We start from the raw sequence: 22,402 nt of genomic DNA on the forward strand, positions 1-22,402 counted from the left end.
AAATAGCACACCTGTAGTCACCTTTACACTCTTCATTATTGTTTTGCAATACATTGCGCAACTGTTCTGTGCAGGCTCCGGGATCACTGCAGGGACACGAGACGGCCTCCCGGTTAAATGACAAGATGTTTTTGATAGGGAAATGTAAATCAAAAGTATGTATGGAGTGCAAAAGTATAGAGAACGTAGAACACATATTACTACACTGCAAGAGATATAGGAAAGAACGTGTAAAGTTAAGGAAAAGGATTAAGAAAATAGGAAGGGAATGGAGCATTGAGGGTATTTTAGGAACAGGTGGGGAGGGGGTTAGACATACACAGGGCAGTGATAGAATATTTGAAGGACACAGGATTATATAATAGAATATAGGTAATTATTAGAATATTTTATTATAGTATTATTATTAAGATTATTATTAGTAGTAGTATAAGTAGTCTCCTCATTATCTAAGTTAGTATAAAGTAAGATACTGTATATGGCCCATGTTACATTCTCTGGTACAGTAGGTGGCGGTATGTACCTTTTAAAGTCATGGTTGCCACCCGCCATTAAACTAAAAGAAGAAGAAGAAGAGACGGCCTCCACTTTAAGCATTAGCATGCTACCGAGCTAGCTAATGTTGGTTGTTTAACGTTAAAAAAGGCTTTAATTCTGAGTGGGGAAGAAGAACGTGTTTTCACTATGTCACGCCGGACATTCCATGGCTGAATACATGCACAGCTAAGGTGATGTAAGGTAATGTCTCTTCAATGTAACATTACTGACGCCTAGTGACCAGGATAATACTACATATAACTTCTTTCAATATTTCTTCAGTAATAAAACGCCATAGTCATCCACAAAACAGCAATTCACTATTCACATAGTACTATTCATTTACAGTACTATGTGTTCCATTTTAACATGTATGCATGTTCAAATAAAATTAAACCATTACCATTTTTGAAAAACCACAATAGAGTGATGTTCGAACCGCAAAGTGGCGAGGCACACATTTATTGGCCAAAATGTAGCCATAATGTTGGAATTTAGACGGCTTTTAGTAAGCCCTACTGGGAACACGCCATTTTGTGTGTCTGCAGCTTTAATGCTAATGAGCTGTGTTTGTCCATGCCTGTCTCCACAGTGCCATTGTACACTGTGTACACTCTAACATCGTTACAACATTTTAACAGCAAAATCATGCTTGGTTAGCCTATTTGCGGACAAAAAAAATATGTATTTTAAGATGTGTGGCAAGGTCTTTTTCTTTTTTTTTTTTTAGATACAAAGCTGTCTTCCGTGAAGTGGTAGACGTATACACGTATTCCTTCATGTAGTCATGAAACCCTTGAACTTCTAAAGTGAGATTGCATGAATTTGAGCAGATGCATGAGGTAATCCAACATGCTTCGACAAGGTTGGAAAAAAATGCCTAGCCGGGACATGAAAGCCTTAAATTGTGTCCATGTCTTTTAATCATTGGCCCCTCTTACCCAACACAACAGTTCACGTACTCAAAAGACAAAGACAAGACTGATGGGAAGGCAAGAGAGTGAAATTTGGGGTGTGGCGACCCAAGAATATCTATTTGTAAACGTGCTTGGCTGAGAAATGCCCCAGGAGATGTTTTATGGGGTATGGAGGGAGGAGAAAACTTTTGGGCGAGGGTGACTTATAGTGGCCTTGGGAGAGTTGGGCCTGTTTCCTGTCAGACGTCCAGGATTCCTGGATGGGAACGTTGGCTCAATCTGCCCCGAGAGGCTGCGCTTGCTGGGAGGACGGCCAAGATCTTTGTAGAGAGCCTTGCAGGATATGACGTCACATTCTGAAGACCAATGCATCAAAGAAAGCCCAGTATGCAAAAATCTCACACAAAAGTAAAGATGCGCAATGTAAATATTCACATTTATGCCATCAATACATATTTGAATGACATGTGAAAATTAACAAATTTTAGTATGCATCCAAAATGCAAAAAATATTATTTTACACTTAATGAAGGTCCCTGCATTGATCCTAACTGTGCTTACTTGATGGTAAGCTTCCATTCCGCAATAGCAGAAATTATGTCACACTGCCATCTAGTGGTTGAAATACATAGTGCATATACTGTACAGTATAATATACTGTACATTCCCTTGCATTGATAAATGACATTATTATATTGTGTTTTTATTAACCTTGTGTGCATATAAACCATGTCTTTTAATCAACATTATTCGTAAATATGTGTTACTATTTACTATTTGTTACTATTTTTTGTTTAGGTTTTGGCTTGTTTCATACTGGGTCATATGTGTTTTGTCTTGTTTGCTACTTTTGATGCTGCTCAACCGACATTTTTCAATGATAAAAGGATTTTTAAAAACATAAATAAACATAAAAAAGAAATGAGTGCTAATAAGAATATATAATAGCTTTATATTAAAATAATACAAATAAAACAATTTAAATAATTCAATATAGCTTCGGTGCTTCTGGTAAAAAAAAATACTGTCATTAATGTAAATTATGGATAAGAGTATTATTGATATTCATGTTAATTGTATTAATTTCATTTTTATTTAGAATTCACACAAAAACCCCAGTACAAACAATTATGTGGTCACGTTACGAACAAAAATATCTGTTTCCGGTTGGTTGGTCGATTTCAACTTTCGGTAAAACCTTGGGGGTGTGGCGTTTTGATTTATTCATATTCACCGTGATTATGCAAGAGAAAAGCGAATATAACATAAAAAATACGTGATTTGGACTTCTAAATTATTACATAGTGTGTTTAATATAGTAATGTGTACTTCATGAAGGTTTAATACGTCACTAGATGGAGTATTATCATACCCGTAGGCTTCTGTAGTGGTACAGTCCGAAACGCCCAGGTTTCCGCGCGAAAAGACGGCCCAGGCGCGCCAATTGCTTATAGCATCCATTGGACTCATGCTAGGCTGAGCTACGCTTCTTGTCTTGTCTTCTCACTCCCAGCAGCTGCTGTTGACTCTTTTAAAGCCTTTTAACTTCCATTTTAAGCGTTTTTTTAATCTTAGCATGCCATCCAGGACTTCCCTGTTGTTGCCAGAGGATGTCAGGAAAAGGTAAGTGTTGTCGTTTATAACCTGGCTGCTAGCTAACGTTGTTGTGAAGAACGATAGCGCGTCGATACAAGCGATCATCTCTCTCCAACCGCCTTTTTGTTTTCGTGTTTGGACCACATGTTTGTTGGTCACTTGTCATTGCTTGCGATAGCATGTGCCCACCTGACCATCCGCACCAATTAGTTAGCATGCTCTTTAGCGCCACAGCCTGTCAATGTGTATGCATGGGGGGGATTTGGCGCCACTGTGAAACTGGTGGTAAACAAAAGATGGTAGAAATGATTCAAAGTCGTGTCAAGCTAACCCCAGCATCGTTTTGTCTTGTTTTTCGATTGCTAAAAGGCTACAGGTGCTGGAAGAGGATGGTTCTTCAGACGAGGTGAGTGTCGTTACATTGTGCACACATTAAATACCATGTTACTGTTACAGTCCCTTTTTTGCTGCAGTCACTTAGAAAAAGTGAAGCTCACAGAGGTGCTCCATTTCATTTAGGTTAAAGTGGTTTTCCTACCAAAAATACATCATTATTACTTTAACACTAACAGAAGGATAAAATAATATTTCAGCACACAACTATTCCAAAAAACATGGTTAAACAAGCCATTTCTCCAGTAAATGGTGTGCTTGGTTGATCAATAAATGCATGTTTACATTTTTACCGATGGAGGAAAAGGCTTCTTGAGACGTCATCTGTACTTCTGTGAAGAAGGTGTCGGACGTTTCGCTCCTCATCCGAAGAGCTTCGTCAGCGAACTAATAAGTGCTGGTATATAGGAGGAGGGTGTTGGCACACCAATTCCGCCCACTCTTACTGTATTTAAGGCCTAGGCTACCAGCACTTATTAGTTCGCTGACGAAGCCGCCGTGTACTACACTTAATCAACATGAAATTCTGCACAGGATCAAGTGAAGGAGAAGCTGAAGCTGGTGCAGGACTTCCTGCATGCTGACGCTCAGGATGCACTTACAAGCCTGGAGGAGAAGATGAAGAGCTCTGAAATCTCCATGGTGGGTGTCCGTTTATTTTATTTACTACTAAGTAAGACAAGTTCAAACAGTGCGGTTCAGTTGTATGTGTCTCCTCCAGGATGACTACGTCTCCAAGGTGAAAGCCTTGCTGGGAAAGGAGCTCCACCTGGAAAACGGCGAGCCCAAAGGAAAAACAAACGGCCACACCAACGGCGCCCACAAAGACGAGGAGGGCGACACCAGCATGGACGTGGAGGAGGACGTCAAGTCGCCAAGCGCTCGAGGGAAAGGTGGTCGCAGGAGCAAAGCTGATGGCAAAAGTAGGCTATAAACAGTTTGAGTCTAATGTAATGTAATTGTGCACTACTTACTTTACTTACGTTTTAAATCTTGAACTTTCCAGAGTCTCCAGCCAGCTCCAGGGTGACAAGAAGTGGTGGCAAGCAACCAACCATCATGTCCATGTTCTCCAATGTGTGCGTCTCCATCTCTTATATGCTTTTTAAGATGATTTAGTGTCGTCTTTGCTGTTTAATTCTTAAGCGTGCTTGATTGCTAGTTGTCTCATAACAAATTGTTGGCTAATCAAAGATCCTCTATAAGAATGGAACACTCTGATTACTCTTTTGCAGTAGATCCTTAAAAACCGCAAAGATCCTCTGACAGGAGTGCACTGCTGCTTATAAGGACTCACCGCAAAAACTCTAGTCAAAGATCTTCTATATACAGGACCAGAAGACCTTTTTTTTAAAAAAAAAAATATATATATATATATACACACACACACAAATCAAAGCTTTTCTCTGACAGGAGTACTTTACTGTACTTAAATGTTGCTCTATATGGCAAGAGTGTGCTTCTTTTAATAAGTACCTATTTCAGAAACGCTGGTCAGAGATCCTCTCGCAAGAGTGCTTCTGTTTTTAAGCACCTATTGCAAAAATGCTAGTCAAAGATCCTGTATAATGCATGAGTACTCCTGTTTTTAAGCACCTATTGCAAAAATGCTAGTCAAGGATCCTCTATATTGCAGAAGCGCTCTGCTGTTAAGTACCTACTGCAAAAAGGCTCATCAAAGATCCTCTATTGCAGGAGCACTGTTTTTTTAATGACTGCAAAAAAATGTTAATTTCCAGCTAAATTTGCTAATCAATTCATAAAGTAAAAATCTGACCAAGGAATGACTTTTTTTTTTTTTTTAATTTTTAAGTATACAGGGTGCTATAATTTGCCTTTTTTTAAAATGTGTTAAACCCCTCCATTTTTCATTCAACGCTTTGATTTTTTTCAGTCAAAAGCGTAAGCGTGACCTGAATGGCGATGAAGAAGCCGCGAATGGACAAAGTGAAGTGAAACAAGAGGACACTGAGGTGGTGAGTTGTCTCCTTGCTCCTGGCCAGGGTTTACTCGGTGTCTCACTTGACCTAATTCATGTTTTAAAACATGTCATGTAGTCTCGGGAGGAGAAGCGTCTTAAAGTGGAGTCTGATGACCAGTAAGTTCCTTCTGAACACTGATGATGGAGCTTCCGTGAAGTGGTAGTTACTAAAATCGTGTCTGTTGACAGAGCTGCTCCTGTAGAAGACAAGCCTGAGACAAAGACTGTTGCTGCTGCAAAGGTAACAACATTAATACACTGATGATTGTCCCATAGGAAGTCATCACAATAGACATGTTTTTTGTTTGGTTTTTTTAGACTCCGCCTCCCAAATGTCCAGATTGCAGACAATATTTGGACGACTCGGACCTGAAGTTCTTTCAAGGGGATCCTGACAATGCGGTGAGACTGTTAAACCTAAACCTACATAATGACCAATTAATACCAACATGTCCTCTCTGCAGCTGGACGAGCCAGAAATGTTGACGGACGAGCGCCTCTCCCTGTTCGACGCCAACGAGGACGGCTTCGAGAGCTACGAGGATCTGCCGCAGCACAAGATCACAAACTTCAGGTGAGTAGTTAAGTTTGCCGACTCCTCAAACAAAAGTGTCACTTTTTTTTTTTCTTCTTCTTCTTCTTCTTTTCCCCCCTTCAGCGTGTACGACAAGCACGGACATCTTTGTCCGTTTGACTCGGGCCTGATTGAGAAGAACGTCGAGCTCTACTTCAGCTGTGTTGTCAAACCAATCTATGACGACAACCCCTGCTTGGATGGTAAGACAACTGGACTGGATTTCACCACCTGCACCACCTCACGCTGGTATCAACTTGTGCCTACCTGAACGTGACTCTAATGTGGTCATTTAGATTTACTAGTTCCAAGAGGAGGATAACATGTTTGCTGTTTAATGAACACAATCCTCAGTATCTCTGTGGGTTAGTAACTGGGTTATTACATGTCAAGGGGAAAACATGGTTACTAATTCATTTTTGTATTAAAAAAAAAAAATCTGCAGCTTTATGGAAAGAAACATGCTTAATATTCAATTGCGGAAGGAATCTCCCTCCCCCCAATAAGTTCTAAAAAATGCTGTACATTTTCATTCATTTGAAAAGGGACTTTTAATTAACAATATTGAGCAGCCATGTTTCCGTCAGGCAGCAGAGACTACAGATGTTGGTTACCACCACCAGTGTGTGACTGAAGTGAATGAATAATGGCTTCTTGTCATTGTGAAGCGCTTTTTATCATCCATCCATCCGTTTTCTATGCTGCTTATCCTTACTAGGGTCGCGGAGGTATGCTGGAGCCTATCCCAGCTGACTTTGGGCGAGAGGCGGGGTACACCCTGGACTGGTCGCCAGCCAATCGCAAGGCACATTATAGTCAAACACTCAAGCCCACATTTATACCTATGGACAATGTAGAGTTGTCAATTGACCTAACATGCATGTTTTTTTTGGGGGGGGGGGGTTGTTGTTGTTTTTAATGTGTGAGGAAACCGGAGAGAAAACCCATGCAAATTCCACAGAGTTACTCAAGCGGAGATTAGAACTCAGGTCTTCCGGATGTCCTGTGTGGCTAACATGCTAACCACTTGGCCCCTGTGCGACCCACTACTAGTATAAAAAGTGTTTTTTTTGTTTGTTTGTTTGTTTGTTTTTTTATTTTATTTTTTGTCAATTTGTATTTTTCAAATGTAATTTTTTGTTTTTTTTGTCTTAAATACTTAAAATATTTTTTTATTTAATGAAAGGTATTGATTTGGGTTTTGTTCAGTTACATAAAAGGGGCAGAATAATGAAGAAAAATACATTTTCAAATTGTATTTTCAGTTGCATTTTTTTCTTTTGTATTAAAATATTTTATTCAGTTCAACGAGTGGAGCAAAAAATACATTTTTATTAAACACAGCAAACAACTTTCCTTTTTATGTAATCCAATGTTTCGTGTGTGTGTCTTCAAGGTGGTGTTCCTGCAAAGAAACTTGGCCCTATCAATGCCTGGTGGATTACTGGATTTGATGGGGGAGAAAAAGCTCTTATTGGATTCACTACAGGTATTACAGCTGTTCTTTCGAATTAGGTTTCTCACTTGGATTTGAGATTAAATGTGTTTTATTTATTTTTTTTATATTAGCATTTGCCGACTATATCCTGATGCATCCCAGTGAGGAGTACTCGCCCATCTTTGCGTTGATGCAGGAAAAGATCTACATGAGCAAAATTGTGGTGGAATTCCTTCAGAAGAATCCAGATGTCTCTTATGAGGACCTTCTCAACAAGATTGAGGTGAGGACAGAGGATGCCTCACCCCTCCTGCTGCACTTCTGACTTGCCAAGTTTGTGTAGTTATGTTATATTTAAAAAAAAAAAAAATAAATAAAAAAAACTCCTTTCCAGACTACAGTGCCCCCATGTGGTCTCAACTTCAACTGCTTCACTGAGGACACGCTGCTGCGCCACGCCCAGTTTGTGGTGGAGCAGGTGGAGAGCTACGACGAGGCGGGCGACTCAGACGAGCAGCCCATCATCGTCACGCCCTGCATGCGTGACCTCATCAAGCTGGCTGGTGTCACGCTGGGCAAGAGGTATGGCGCCCCCTTAGCCCCCATCGCAGGTTAACGCCCACTACCGTAAATGCTCTGATTATGGCCGTGGCGTTTTATTTACCTACGCTGCAAAAACGGGGTCTGGATTGGAAGCAGCCAATGATGATTTCCTGAGCTGTGAAATCTTGTATAACAAGTTAACATTTAATGATTTTGGAGTGCATGAGAAAGCAGAGAGGAAAATGTAGCTCTTTTGGCCACATAGCCAGAACCAATGTTGTAATAGCGGCAAGGAGCAAACTCCTCAGCCAGCATTAATACCACTGATGAGGTTATAGAGCAACATTTTAAAGCACATTCAAAGATAGATAAAGCTGATGGAAGTTATTCCAATGGCGCCAGTTAGAGACCCCAGTCGTTGCTTGCTTTTGTGCTTCCATACACTTGGCGCCTGTTAACTGAATTTAATTGGAGCATTTACAGTATCTTAGACATGAGCTATGCCTTAGCTGCAGTCTTTCAAAAACCAAAAAATAGAAGTGCTCGCTAACGTGTGACATTCCTTTGACATTTCCTAATGCAGCATGCTGTTGTACTGGTAGGTAGGCCTCAACGCATTGCCTTGTGTGATGAAGTGATGTGAGAAGCACTTACAAGATGGATGAGAAAATACCATTCTACTTCTTTTCCTCACCATATTTGTTGGGCTTTACATTGTAGTTTTGTGTGTAGTAGTGTCATGAAGTCATCTGGTGGTCATTTTAAACACGCATAAGCAGTGTTTCACCTCATTAGGTGCTAGGGGTGTCACGATTCATTCACTACATCGATTTTATATTCCTCCGATGCAACTACATCGATCTGTGTTTAGCAAGTTTCCATTCCTGATGTCATATATTGATCTAACATCGTTTAAAAATATTAGGAAATATAAAGCATTGGACTTAAGCACGGCAGGCTTTATATGGATGTGTTTTTATTGCATTTTTAATGATCGATAAAGATGTTCAGTGTGTCCTTTTGGGTATGTGATGGTCAGGAGAGTTGTAGTGGACCTGTGAAATACAGTTGATTCGCTTTTTCTTCTTTTGGTCAATTAATTCACTTCATTCAATATTCATATTTAACTCGTATGTATGTATTTGAAACTCTTAAGTGACATTCCTGGGGACAATATGCAAAGTAAGGACGTTTTGGACACCTTGATGATAGTTTCTCGGTCCAGCAGCAGTGACTCATACAGTGTGGCGTGTCCAGGTCAAAACATATGCTTACGTACGCGAAAGCAAAAAATGCCGCGCACTTGCTTGTACCGGAGAAGAAAGTAGTAGTTTTTGTTGACCATTTATTCGTTTGGTCACACATTTACACTCACGTTGTGCATTCTTCTATTGCGTTACCACGTTTCCTTACACTGCTGCGCGCCATCTGCCATCACTTCACATGCAAAGTACTGTATCTGTTTGGTCCCGTTTTCAACACTTGTGATCAACCCACCACACCACGGTCTCCTGTTTAGTGTCTCTGTTAAGCGCGTCATCAAGGCCCCCTCAGCGGGAAAAGGCCACATTACTCGCTAGTTTCTGCACCGTTCTTTTGCTCTGATAAGGAGGATTATCAGCACAAAAAAAGCCCCTGCCGCCATCGGCCCGTACAGGTGAGAAAGTTTCACCATCTAATTGAAGATCACATACCGCATTAATTCGCTGATGAATTTGCATAAAGTCCCTCACCTGAGGGTGCAAAGTGCAGGTTTGGATTGCACTACTTAAAGTAAATAATTCATCATGGCAAGCTATACCAACCTACAGTATGTCCATCCTGATTTTGTATTTCATTTTTAACTCAGTTTTTTTGTACTCCATTGATCATTTATAAAGTGTCAGCATTAATCATTTATACCTGATTCTCTTACAAAAAACTGAATCTAGGAAATTTCACCTGCATTGTCCAGTGTCCAGGTATTTATTTCAATAACACTGGTTGAATTTTTGGCTAAAAAGTTACTGAATCGTTTTGGATCGTATCGATCTAAATGAACCAAAATCGTTCTTCAATCGTATCGGCAACCACGAATGGTTATTAGAACGAATCGTTACACCCCTATTAGGTACACCGGCAAGTGAATGTGAAAAGCATCAGTATAACTTTGAAGATACAGGCGTATTCTGCTAGGCTACTCTTCATTCGCCAGCTTTTACTGTCTGTGTTGCATGGCTGGATGCTGTGAGTCATAGGTGGACAGCTGCTTCATCACGGCATTGCATCACATAGCCACCCGCTCACCTTTTGTACACATACTGCTGCAACATGAAAGGTTTCTTGGTTCGCAGGCGAGCTGCCAGACGACAGGCCATCCGTCACCCGACCAAGATCGAGAAGGACAGCAAGGGTCCGACCAAAGCCACCACCACCAAGCTGGTCTACCAGATCTTTGATGCCTTCTTCTCAGAGCAGATCGAGCAGGACGACAAAGAGAGTGGCGGCGTGAAACGGCAGCGCTGTGGCGTCTGTGAAGTGAGTCACACTTTTTTTTTTTTTTTTGCCTAATATTTTCAGGTTAAGACCATTGTCAGAGGGCAACACTTTAATAATAATAAAATAAACTTTATGAAAAACAAATTATTACAATTAAAATTTTAATTTTTTTTGTTTGTTTTTAAACCATCGTGTCTCTCATAGTTGCTGGGTGTGTGGTCAAAAAGCTGTAATTGGCACCATGTCAAAAACAACTGTAGCTGTAGGCAACCTCCTGATGTTTTTAATTCCAAGGCAGTAGCTGCATTTGAAGTGTGAGCGTTTTGCATCCAACAGCTATATCAACCTCTACATGCACTTTAAAGTGTTGCTACTGAGCAGATGGTGTGAAACGCATGCGTGTTACACTTGCCATACTGTTTACAAGGAACTCAGTGGTATTCATGCTGGCTGAACTTTTTGCTCCTTAACGCTATTATTAACATTGGTTCTGTTGCTGCTGTGGTGTACAATACACAATGTATGAACTCAATCGAAGTTGAAGTAACTCAATTCTCTCTGAAATGCTTCCATTTTAATGCCTTTTTCAGGTTTGCCAGTCTCCAGACTGTGGCAAGTGTGCCGCCTGCAAGGACATGATTAAATTTGGAGGAAGTGGCAAAAGCAAGCAGGCTTGCAAGCAAAGACGGTGAGAACTTTCTTTTTAGAATGTGATATTCTTATGCAATATCATAAACAAATTGTGGTCTACAGCCATGTATTTCTAGTTCATATATTTGAGGTGGTGTTTTAGATCATTTGATAATTTTATTTCTGGCTTTCCAGGTGTCCAAACCTGGCAGTCAAGGAGGCTGAGGATGACGAGAACATCGAGGAGGAGGACCTGCCTGTGGAGAAGAGCAAGAAGCCTTCGCAGGTGAAGAGGAAGAAGCAGACTCAGTGCAAGCTGACATGGATTGGCGAGCCCATCAAGGTACTGCTTTGTTTCAACATTTGTTTCCATGTACGACGACGATGATGATTTATCTTCTGGTGCTTTCAGTGTGAGGCCAAGAAGCAGTTCTACAAGAAGGTTTGTGTGAACGATGAAGAGCTGGAGCTGGGCGATTGTGTCTCAGTGTCTTCAGAGGACGCGTCCTCTCCATTGTACCTGGCAAGGTAGAGTAGAGCACTTTTACTGTTAAATGTCCATGTTCCAGTGTGTTAAGACGTATATGTGTCCACCAGGATCACAGCACTGTGGGAGGACAACAACGGCAAGATGTTCCACGCCCACTGGTTCCTCCGCGGCACTCAGACGGTGCTGGGCGAGTCCTCGGATCCTCTGGAGCTGGTCATGGTGGACGAGTGCGAGGACATGTCTCTGAGCTACGTGCAAGGCAAAGTCAACGTCTCCTACAAAGCGCCGTCCAACAACTGGTTCATGGAGGTGAGTCCACCACAAAGAGTATCCTTTTTGTGCTTCTCCTAACTGCTGCCATTATGTGCGTCAGGGTGGCGTGGATGTGGATGTCAAGGTGATCGAAGACGACGGGAAGAGTTTCTTCTATCAGTTCTGGTACGACACGGATTTCGCCCGCTTTGAGACGCCGCCCAACACCACGCCATCGGAGGACTGCAAGTTCAAGTGAGCGCGGTCCCCCACGAGCATCTGAAGTATTGCAGCTCTCCTCTAATCCATTTACAATTTCTTAAATGTAGGTTTTGCAGCAGCTGCGTGAGGATTAACGAACGCGATGAGCAGGCTACGCCTCGTGCCTTCGAGCCTCTGGATGAAGAACACGACTCCAAGGCTCTCTATGCTTTAGCCTGCTTTAAAGGAGAACACTTCAGAGTGGGAGATGGTGTCTACCTGCCCCCTGAGGCCTTTCACTTCAGGTGCCTATCAAATATTCTACTTTACAGAGGAGCCTTTTGAAGACATTTCAATATTTGGGAAAAACTAGGTTAATTTATTACAAGCATCATATGCAAATTCGCACAAAACAAATTCACTAAATGAATAAAACTTGATTAGCCTGGGGAAACTTTTTTTTTTAATTGAAAATGTAATTTAAGGTTGTTTTTTTTTTGTTGTTGTTTTTTTTTTTATAGAATTTCTAAAATGAAGCTCTATTTTTGAAACTGAAATTTTTGGTTCTTTTTCTGTATTTTTTGTAATTGGCATTAATTTGTAAAATGAATCATTTTTGGTTTCTTCATACGTGATTAATTACGTCATTAATTTTTCAAATTTGGTTTGTTATATTTATACAATTTTTTTAAATGTAATTTAACCCACTGCTTGTTTGAAAAGAGAAATTTAATTTAATTATACAAAGTTATGTAAATGAGTTCAAATATAATTTATTCATATAATTATTTTAAAACTGTTCTATGAATAGGCAAGTTGTAATTATATATTTAATTTGATTTTTTTAAGTCTACCTTAGCCCCTTTTTTTTTAGGCATAAAGGTAGATGGGCCTGATCAACTGCGCCCTCTACTGGTAAAATCCATTAGAGCATTTGCTTCAAGACATGACTAATAAATGTGCATGTAGCCGTGTCTGTTTTGTAGATGTTGAGTCTATTTCTTGTGTGTGATGTCAGTGTGAAAGCAGCCAGCCCGGTGAAGCGCTCCCACAGGAAAGAGGACGTGGACGAGGACTTGTATCCAGAGTACTACAGGAAGTCCTCGGACTACATCAAGGGCTCCAACCTGGACGCCCCAGACCCGTTCCGTATCGGGCGTATTAAGGAGATCTTCTGTCACAGGCGCAGCAATGGCAAAGCGGACGTATCGGAGGTCAAACTGCGACTGTACAAGTTTTACAGGTAATGCTTTGACTTTTTTCCAGAAGGGAAACCCACAGAATTAAACACTTGAGTCTTATTTGTCCTGCTAGGCCTGAGAACACGCACAAGGGGGTGAAAGCCAGCTACCACACTGACATCAATCAGCTCTACTGGAGCGACGAGGAGGTCACCGTCAGCATGTCGGAGGTGCTGGGGCGCTGTCAGGTGGAATACGGAGAAGACCTCAACGAAACAGTCCAAGAATATTCCAGCGGAGGACCTGACCGCTTCTATTTCCTGGAGGTACCGCATCCACTGTTTTGGCTGAACACATTTTGACTGCAGAGTTTAACTGTTGCACGTGATGTTCTACCAGGCTTACAACGCCAAATCTAAAAGCTTTGAGGATCCTCCTAACCACGCTCGCTCTGCTGTGCACAAAGGCAAAGGGAAGGGCAAAGGGAAAGGTAATGCACTCATTATTCTGTTTTGTTTGCTAACCGGTAGCATTCTCTCTTTGCCGTATCAACTACAGTAATATAGTACCTGATGCTATGCTATCTGATCTCTGAATTTAAAGGAACATTATGAAGAAAACTTGCTGGAAGTTATAAGAACTTTATATTATAAAGGGGGGAAAAAATTCTTAAAATCAAATACATAAAATAGTAAATATGAGGAAAAATTCTTATGGATGTACTAAATAAAACTTCTTTAATTATCAAGATACCTTATTTGAAATGATAAATGCATAATTATAAAGGAAAAGGTATCTTATTGATGGAAATTTAAAGTATGTAATTACAAAATTTCAATGAAAAAAATCCTGTAAATACAAATTACGAAGAATACATAATCGGTTGTCATGAATACAAAGGAAGGAAACAAATTCTAATGGCTGAACTAAATAAGAGTCAAAGTGAATATTGTTAAACTTGCTATAGAAAGCCTTCTAGCCATTGTAGCATGTAGGCGTGTTGCCTTCAGTATGACTGTTGTTTTTAGGTAAAGGCAAAGGGAAGTCATCAGTTGTTCAGGAAACAGCAGACCAGCCCACTGAGCCACAGCTGCCCAAAGTGCCAAAGTACCGCACACTGGATGTCTTCTCAGGCTGTGGAGGACTCTCTGAAGGCTTCCACCAGGCTGGTAAAAGCTCATTCCTTTCCTGTGGAACCTTCTGATCCTTGCAGGTTACCGTACGTAATCCAACTTTTTTTTTTTTTTTAAAGGTATTTCTGATACGGAGTGGGCCATCGAGATGTGGGAGCCGGCAGCGCAGGCCTTCAGGCTTAACAACCCGGGCACCACAGTCTTCACAGAGGACTGCAATGTCCTGCTCAAGCTGGTCATGTCAGGCGAGAAGACCAACTCCCTGGGCCAGAAGTTGCCTCAGAAGGGCGACGTGGAGATGCTCTGCGGAGGACCCCCGTGCCAAGGCTTCAGTGGCATGAACCGCTTCAACTCGCGCACCTACTCCAAGTTCAAGAACTCGCTGGTGGTCTCCTACCTCAGGTGAAGGAAAAGAATGGTGCATCCCGATCCTTTTAAATAAATGCTTAACTACTTATTAACCTGTGTTGTCCTGTGCTGCAGTTACTGCGACTACTACAGACCCAAGTTCTTCCTGCTGGAGAACGTGAGGAACTTTGTGTCCTTCAAAAGCTCCATGGTCCTCAAGCTCACGCTACGCTGTCTTGTCAGAATGGGCTACCAGTGCACGTTTGGAGTCCTTCAGGTCGATATTTGTTTTGGTTTTTTTAATAAAAATTAATTAATTTTTGTTCACGGGTTTGCTTGCAAAATGCAAAAAAAAAAAAAAATTGTTTTGATATGATTTTGTGTACATTTCTTGTGATACCAAGGTAAAACGGAGCTTCAATTATGCGGGTATACAAATTACAATTTATACTGAACAAGAATACAGACATTTATGTCAATTAGTCTTATGCTGGTACCAGTATGAGAAACCTTCCTCAGTATCAATTGGCATATTTTATATATTCCTTTTTTAAATTTGTTTTTAATTTCCTTTGGATTTAAAACAAACCTGAGAAATGTATAACATTTAATATGCATGCCAGGTCAGAAGTTTAATTCATATTAAATTATATTCATATATAAATTCCAACACTTACTTGTACTTACAACACAGATTTCTTACCTTTTTTTTTCCCCGTCTTTAATCTTAGAATTAACTGGCAATTGTCAGTAAATATGGTTGCTTACCTTGCAGTGTTAAATTTAGCATGTGTTGCAGTTCCTCAAACAGTGCTCCTATTTTAATCCGTTGTCTTATATCGTTATCTTGTCTTTGTGCAACAGGCCGGCCAGTACGGCGTGGCGCAGACTCGCCGCAGGGCCATCATCCTGGCTGCCGCTCCCGGAGAGAAGCTGCCGCGCTATCCTGAGCCTCTCCATGTGTTCGCTCCCAGAGCCGTGTCTCTCAGCGTGGTGGTGGACGAGAAGAAATACGTCAGTAACGTCACACGGTAAGGTTTGCCTACATAAACGGGGTCAATAGAAAGTAAAGTTGATTTGAGTAGTCATTGTGTAGCTTGTATAACAGTATAGTTTTAATATCCACTGAAAATGTGTCAACACACGTACATGTCTACATAGCTGGCAATACAAGTGAGTAGTAAGTAGGGGTGTGGCGAGATTAAAACATGACATTTCTTGTATGGAGAGAAGCTGTATCGTGAGACTGTAAAGACTGACCTATGGCATCGCTACTATGAATTATAATACAGTAATATGGAAGTGGCAGAGTGCAAGACATTATTGGAAGCACACAAAGTGCTTTAAGCACATGCAAGCCAACCTACCTTGGTGTTCACAGCGTCAACGAGTGACGTGTGGCTGTTTTTTTTCCCCATCTGAGTTAAACAGCTGCTTGCTACATGTTGATGTCCGAGCAGAAGCTGTAGTAATTCTACAATTGATCAGCTTAAGATTTGTCAGTTCAACCTAGTAGATGTTCAGACTTGTCTGCTCCCTTAATCACCGTGCAGTTCTATTGACGGCCATTGCATTTGGTAAAGCACCGGCAATCATCTGCTTCACAACACACTTCATACATGGAAGAGATCAGTGTTGACAATTGAGTGACTTTGCCACTACTGTATATTTAGCAATTAAAGGTGCGCATTGAAGTGTTTCTTGCGTCATGCGTTTATTTGTAATTAAATACAAGCGATTAACAAAGGTGAAGTGTCTGCTGAGCTCCACCTCCGTAAAGCCATGCAGTGCACGTCGGAAAGCTGTAAAAATCCCTCCACAATGCAACCCAGCCCTTGACCAACAGAACAAGAAGGGCCGAACTTGGACACAACTCGCCTTCCTGGCAAAAGTGTGGGGCAGCAGCCATCTGGAACGTGGCTCATTGCAGAAATAAAATGAACAAAAGCAAGCAAAAATGGAGCAAAAAGGCATAATGTACCTTGAAAAGTTAAAATGTTGATACTAAAAACTCAGATTTGTCTTAAATATATTTTTTAAAGCTATTATAATACGGTATATTATACCAGTGGTTTATTTGGTCTTAAAAAATGTTGACACTATCTTTGATAGTCAATTTGTGGGACAATAAACATTTCAAAACACATCTGCATTGTTTTGCGACTTGGTTTAATAAGTCTGTTTACCCACTCTTCCCCCCACATTGTACTTTTAACATTGTTAAAATCTGGTCTGTTCTCGTGGGCTCATCTTGTGAATTGGGTGTCTCGTGACACCCCTACTAGTAAGATAATTGTCTTGATAGGGGACTACACAAGTCCAAGTACAAGTTGAATTCCAACATGTACTGTGATGTATGTTCAGCGGTAACGGAGGAATCTACAGAACCATCACGGTCAGAGACACCATGTCCGACCTGCCTGAGATTCGCAACGGGGCCTCTGCCTTGGAGATCTCCTACAACGGGGAGCCACAGTCGTGGTTCCAGAGGCAGATCCGGGGCACGCAGTACCAGCCCATCCTCAAGGATCACATCTGCAAGGTGAGCGTTGGACTCGATGCTTTGTCAAAGTGAAGCATAGCAATATGCTAATGTTTCTTTGTTTGCGTGCCTGCGCCAGGACATGAGCGCCCTGGTGGAAGGCCGCATGCGCTTCATCCCCCTGGCCCCCGGCTCCGACTGGAGGGACCTGCCCAACATCGAGGTGCGCCTGAAGGACGGCACCATGACTAAGAAACTGCGCTACACGCACCCAGACAAGAAAAACGGGCGCAGCAGCACGGGCGCGCTCAGAGGTGTTTGCACCTGTGCCGGAGGTGGGCGGAACTTCTAAACTCCAATCTAGAAGAAGCTGACAGCAGTGTTAACATGATCATGTCCCTTTTTATAGGGAAGCCCTGCGACCCGGCGGACAGGCAGTTCAACACGCTGATCCCCTGGTGTCTGCCGCACACGGGAAACCGCCACAACCACTGGGCGGGGCTCTACGGCCGACTGGAGTGGGACGGCTTCTTCAGCACCACAGTCACCAACCCCGAGCCAATGGGGAAGCAGGTACAGCAGGAAAGGAGCACAAAGTTGAAAGTACACAAGACTCCCATAGGAATTTTACTGATTTAAGGTGTTCAATTGCATTTCATGTAAATACTCAAATGAATGCTTCTAATTAACCTTTAGTCACCGGGTATGTGGTCTACAAACGCAAATAACCTCCAGGGTTCCTAATTTTGTCAAACATTGGTATGAACAGTTGCGGCTGTATGCAACCTCCTTTTTATTTGAGTTTTTGTATCTCCGCCAAGTAAGTAAAGTTAAAAAAACAAAACAAAAAAAAACTCATAGAATTTAGGAAATAACAGCCTCTCCCTCCAATTAACGCTCTGTCCTCTTTGCAGTTTAAATGAATAAATACTATCATTTTAGCATTTATGCTAAATTCCCCATGTATATTCCCATTCCAGGGTCGCGTTCTCCACCCTGAGCAGCATCGAGTGGTCAGCGTGAGGGAGTGTGCACGCTCTCAGGGCTTCCCAGACACGTATCGCTTCTTTGGCAACGTCCTAGACAAGCACAGACAGGTGAGAAAAGCACACCGTCCTCACAAAAAAGGTGCTACAGTGGTCGCATGGTGTTTAATGGTCATCTTTTTAGGTGGGCAATGCCGTGCCCCCTCCCCTGTCCAGAGCCATCGGACTGGAGATCAAGAAGTGTGTCGTTGATCGGATTAAGGAAGAGCAAACAGCAGGTAGGTGTGAACACTCTAAATGTACAACTATTTGCATATTCCGTCCTTAATGAACACTTGGCCATTATTTACAGTAAGTAAGCTTCTACTTTCAAGGCTAATAATATGCCCTCAAATGTACAAAATTAATTACATACACACAGTATAGTTCCAGACACTGATATGTAGGACTCCTTATTTATAAATCCAGTATTTTGTATTTGGAGCATATCAAACCTGTTAACGGTCTTCTAAATACGTTTTTTAACATTATTAGAGCCGTCTGGACATGAAATAACACCCCACAGTCACCTTTTACACTCATATTACCCAATATTGGTACACCTAATCAGAGACAATCAGCCATTTAAGACGTAAATAAGTCTCATGTTCTTGTGTGTTGCAATAAATGTCTTCCGGACGTGGACAGGAAGTGACGTTGGGGGTTCAGAGTTGAATTTTAGTTGGATAACTGCCACAACAGTAGCCTGTGAGTGTCTGTGAGATAGCAAGCCAGTCCCTGCCATCAAGTCTGGTGCTTGTTAGTAGTGACATCTAGTGGCCAGTGTAGAATACTACATGTAATCGTCTTATAGCCTTGTACTGTGTTTGTATTTTAGTTTAGTTTAATTTAGCCATTTTATGCTTGAATGCTTCATTTTGGCAAGGAATACGTACATTTTACTTGGTTATCAATCCAGTCCCAAAAAATATACTAAAAATTATGTATAATGTATCAATAGTTTTTTTTTTTTTTAATCCATTGTAGATTTTTATTTAGCTGCTTTTTAATTTATCTTTTAAATATATCTAAAAAAGAAAATTGGCAGGCATTTGTGGCAAATTTTTCCAAAAATTGCAGCCATTAATTTAGTTAAATTAATTAAAGTATGTATTTTGTTACCTCCCTTTTTGTCTCCTGTGGACACACAAGCAAATTGCCCCCCATTCTTCACATCTTTTTTTTTTTTTTTTCTTTCTAACTACAGTATTTAGATTTTTCTCCAGGACCATTAAAGTCACAGAAAATGATTGATCTTTTTCAGACTGTACATATCATTGTGTTACTCCCAATCAATATGCATGTAAAAGAAACTAATGTTCTCCACAATGTGAACTAACATCTGCTGTCCTTCTCCAGACAACATCAAACAAGAGAAGATGGAACTGTCGGACTAACTTGTCTTCAAACAATTTTGGTGCCAATTTTTTGCCAACTTTTCAATGTGCTTTTAATCCTGTTGGATAAATTGTATGTAGTTTTTATATATAAAATTTCAAATAAAGCTCTTATTAAATGGAATAGTGCTTGTCATTCATGACGACTTGCTGTTATGTTTACCAAATTAATTCCATTTTAAATTTCCCCTCAAGTGTCTAATCCGGAATATGGCCGCCAACATCAGCGTTTATAGCTAGTTGCTAGCATCACACGCGCCGGCAGAAGTCATTGTTTATGCCTTACAGTATAGCATTTTTAACAGACAAGCTAGCATACAGACACGTCCCAGGTTGTGTAGTGTACTGTAAGTATGACTCGAACATTAGCTTACAATTACACCGGCAGCCATCTTAAATGTTGAATCCTCCAGCCAAGCAACTGGTAAGAATACTGTTACCATGACAACCACACGTGGCGCCCAGTCAAGAGGGATGGTTTAAATTTGGAATCACGTGACCTCCGGTAAGTCAGTTACAAACGACTTAAATCCGTTGTATAAGACATCAAAGATTCAAATCATACATAGAATTCAATGTTGCAAAAACTATTACTACCAATGTTATTTTATAGGCAATATTTCAGTAAAATATTCCATATTTATTGTAGGGGTATGTGAATTGCACAAGTTTCCCACTATTGGACGGAATATTCTACGGAAGTGATGTATTAGCAATCTAATACGAGCATGTATTTTGAATAAGACCGACGGGCACATCAAATTAAAAGCACAAAATGAATGCAGCTTGGAGCCTCCTTTTTAAGAAGACAATTATAACGTCGCTTTGCGTGTGGGTGACAAGCAGTGTGCTGGCATTCCCTTGAGGTTGTGCACCGAACAAATGTGTATATTAACACTCAATAACATCATCAAACCTTACCTTTTATGCATTCCCACACAGTATCAGCATTTTTAAACAAATATAAAGTGAAAGAATAAGAAAAATACTGTACGTCTGTCTGTGTAGCGTCGGGAAAGCTAGCACATACACAACTGGTGCATTCAAGGACTGTCGAACAAAGTGGGAAGGGTCACGGTTCGCTAAAACACGATGAAAGAAAAAACAAACATGCAAAAAACGGTCGGATTTCTAACTGTATTTAAAAAAAGAAAACAATAGCCCTTATTTCTAAAATGGATTTGCATTTATATAAAATTTGATGTACTTATATTTTTTATCAAGTTTTCTGTGGGCGGGGCCCAGCCGGATGTTGGTGACCCCTGATGTAGAGGATTGAGGAGCATTGTGGTGAAAAAAAACACTTAAAAAAATGTATGTGTGAATAACTACATTCAATATTGGAACTATGGACCATTATTTTATTCAATAAGTAACAGAAATCACGTGTGTTGAGAGCAGCGCCCCGTCCCACTTGGTCCTTGAACGTAGCATTGTATGTGTGCTTGCCTTCTCTCATGCTGCACAGATTTGACAGCTATACTGTATTTTAACCATTTTTCTTTCACTTCATATTTGCTCCTAAATGCTGATACTGGGAATGCATAAGGGTAAGGTTTGATGACGTTATTGAGTGCTAATGTGCACATTAGTTCTGTGTTGAATTAACTTCAAGTTAATTCATGCTAGCACACTGTCTGATATAGAGGACCTTTGGCTAGCATTTTTGCAGGAAGTATTGGACTTTAAACAAAAAACAAAAAAACAAGGGCAAAGCGACTACATTGATTCTCTTTATTAAGCTGCTACTATTCCACCTCAGACCCTCGGCGCGTGTGGGCGGGGCTCCAGCACATCACAGACTATCGACAGCAGAGTAGCGTAGCCACGTCCAGCCAAACCACACTTCCAGATGAGCTGAACGAGTTCTATGCCCGCTTTGACACCCAAACTTCTGATGAGCAGAGAGGGTGGCTGAACCTGGGGAGCACACAGGACGCACCTCTCATGGTGACATCAGCTGATGTGCGCAGGGTTCTAAACAAAACAAACCCACGAAAAGCAGCAGGCCCAGACAACATCTCAGGACGTGCACTTCGGGTTTGCTCATCAGAGCTAGCTGATGTGCTTGCTGACATATTTAACCTGTCGCTTGCACAAGCATCTGTACCGACCTGCTTTAAGTCCACCACCATAGTGCCCGTACCCAAGAAGAGCAACGTGACCTGCTTGAATGACTATCGCCCTATAGCACTCACTCCTATTGTTATGAAGTGCTTTGAAAGAATAGTCATGACCCACATCAAAAAGAGCATCCCGGCGGCAACTGTGGACCCTCTACAGTTTGCATATCGCCAGAACCGGTCCACGGATGATGCAGTCAACACTGCCATCCACACAGCCCTTTCTCACCTACAGGGCCAGGACACATACGTCAGAATGCTATTTATAGACTATAGCTCCGCTTTTAATACAGTCAGCCCCCACAAACTCACAAATAAGCTCCTCACACTTGGCCTGTCTCCCTCCCTCTGTAACTGGGTGTTTAACTTTCTCACAGGCAGACCCCAGTCAGTCAGAGTCCACAACCGCACATCCAGCTCAAGAATTGTGAGCACTGGGACCCCACAGGGGTGTGTGCTGAGTCCACTCCTCTACACGCTCTTCACCTACGATTGCGTGGCCTCCCAGAACAACACCAGCATCATTAAATTTGCGGATGACACTACAGTCATCGGACTGATCACTGGTGGTGTTGAAACATCATACAGAAGAGAGGTGGCGGACCTCATAGCTTGGTGTCGTGATAACAATCTCCTTCTCAATACAGATAAGACTAAAGAGATGATCATCGACCCAAGAACAA

At 41.3% G+C, this 22,402-nt stretch overlaps 1 protein-coding gene across 4 annotated transcripts; it reads left to right on the forward strand.

Moving 5' to 3' along the window:
• The first annotated feature begins 600 nt into the window (after positions 1-600).
• On the forward strand, positions 601-19,720 carry dnmt1 (DNA (cytosine-5-)-methyltransferase 1). 4 transcript variants are annotated; one of them, XM_054760270.1, is made up of 35 exons: positions 601-738; positions 3,420-3,456; positions 3,978-4,085; positions 4,165-4,366; positions 4,450-4,522; positions 5,338-5,419; positions 5,501-5,541; positions 5,614-5,665; positions 5,743-5,826; positions 5,889-5,998; positions 6,083-6,201; positions 7,395-7,487; positions 7,568-7,719; positions 7,831-8,018; positions 8,563-8,577; positions 10,313-10,496; positions 11,048-11,145; positions 11,283-11,430; positions 11,500-11,615; positions 11,685-11,886; positions 11,951-12,084; positions 12,159-12,335; positions 13,049-13,273; positions 13,345-13,537; positions 13,611-13,701; positions 14,240-14,380; positions 14,464-14,746; positions 14,828-14,969; positions 15,557-15,723; positions 17,057-17,234; positions 17,314-17,509; positions 17,584-17,747; positions 18,155-18,271; positions 18,345-18,438; positions 19,559-19,720. In XM_054760270.1, exons 3-35 carry the CDS (start codon positions 4,062-4,064, stop codon positions 19,594-19,596), a joined length of 4,323 nt encoding a protein of 1,440 aa, XP_054616245.1. In that variant the 5' UTR covers positions 601-738; positions 3,420-3,456; positions 3,978-4,061; the 3' UTR covers positions 19,597-19,720. The 4 variants fall into 4 exon arrangements, with proteins under 4 accessions (XP_054616245.1, XP_054616244.1, XP_054616242.1 ...); XM_054760269.1 differs by lacking the exon at positions 601-738 and adding an exon at positions 2,856-3,077 and having other exon boundaries at positions 7,568-7,703; positions 7,851-8,018; XM_054760267.1 differs by lacking the exon at positions 601-738 and adding an exon at positions 2,858-3,077.
• The last annotated feature ends 2,682 nt before the right edge of the window (positions 19,721-22,402 follow it).

The sequence above is a fragment of the Dunckerocampus dactyliophorus genome, chromosome 18 (assembly GCF_027744805.1).
Source record: "Dunckerocampus dactyliophorus isolate RoL2022-P2 chromosome 18, RoL_Ddac_1.1, whole genome shotgun sequence".
In the NCBI taxonomy this organism is placed as follows: Eukaryota; Metazoa; Chordata; class Actinopteri; order Syngnathiformes; family Syngnathidae; genus Dunckerocampus; species Dunckerocampus dactyliophorus.

Excerpts from the sequence above, each read along its gene's own strand:
- dnmt1 (XM_054760267.1), top strand. The coding sequence starts at position 3,031 with ATGCCATCCAGGACTTCCCTGTTGTTGCCAGAGGATGTCAGGAAAAG. Across the intron at positions 15,724-17,056 it reads TACGTCAGTAACGTCACACG|CGGTAACGGAGGAATCTACA; the intron begins GTAAGGTTTGCC and ends ATGTATGTTCAG. Across the intron at positions 18,439-19,558 it reads TAAGGAAGAGCAAACAGCAG|ACAACATCAAACAAGAGAAG; the intron begins GTAGGTGTGAAC and ends GTCCTTCTCCAG.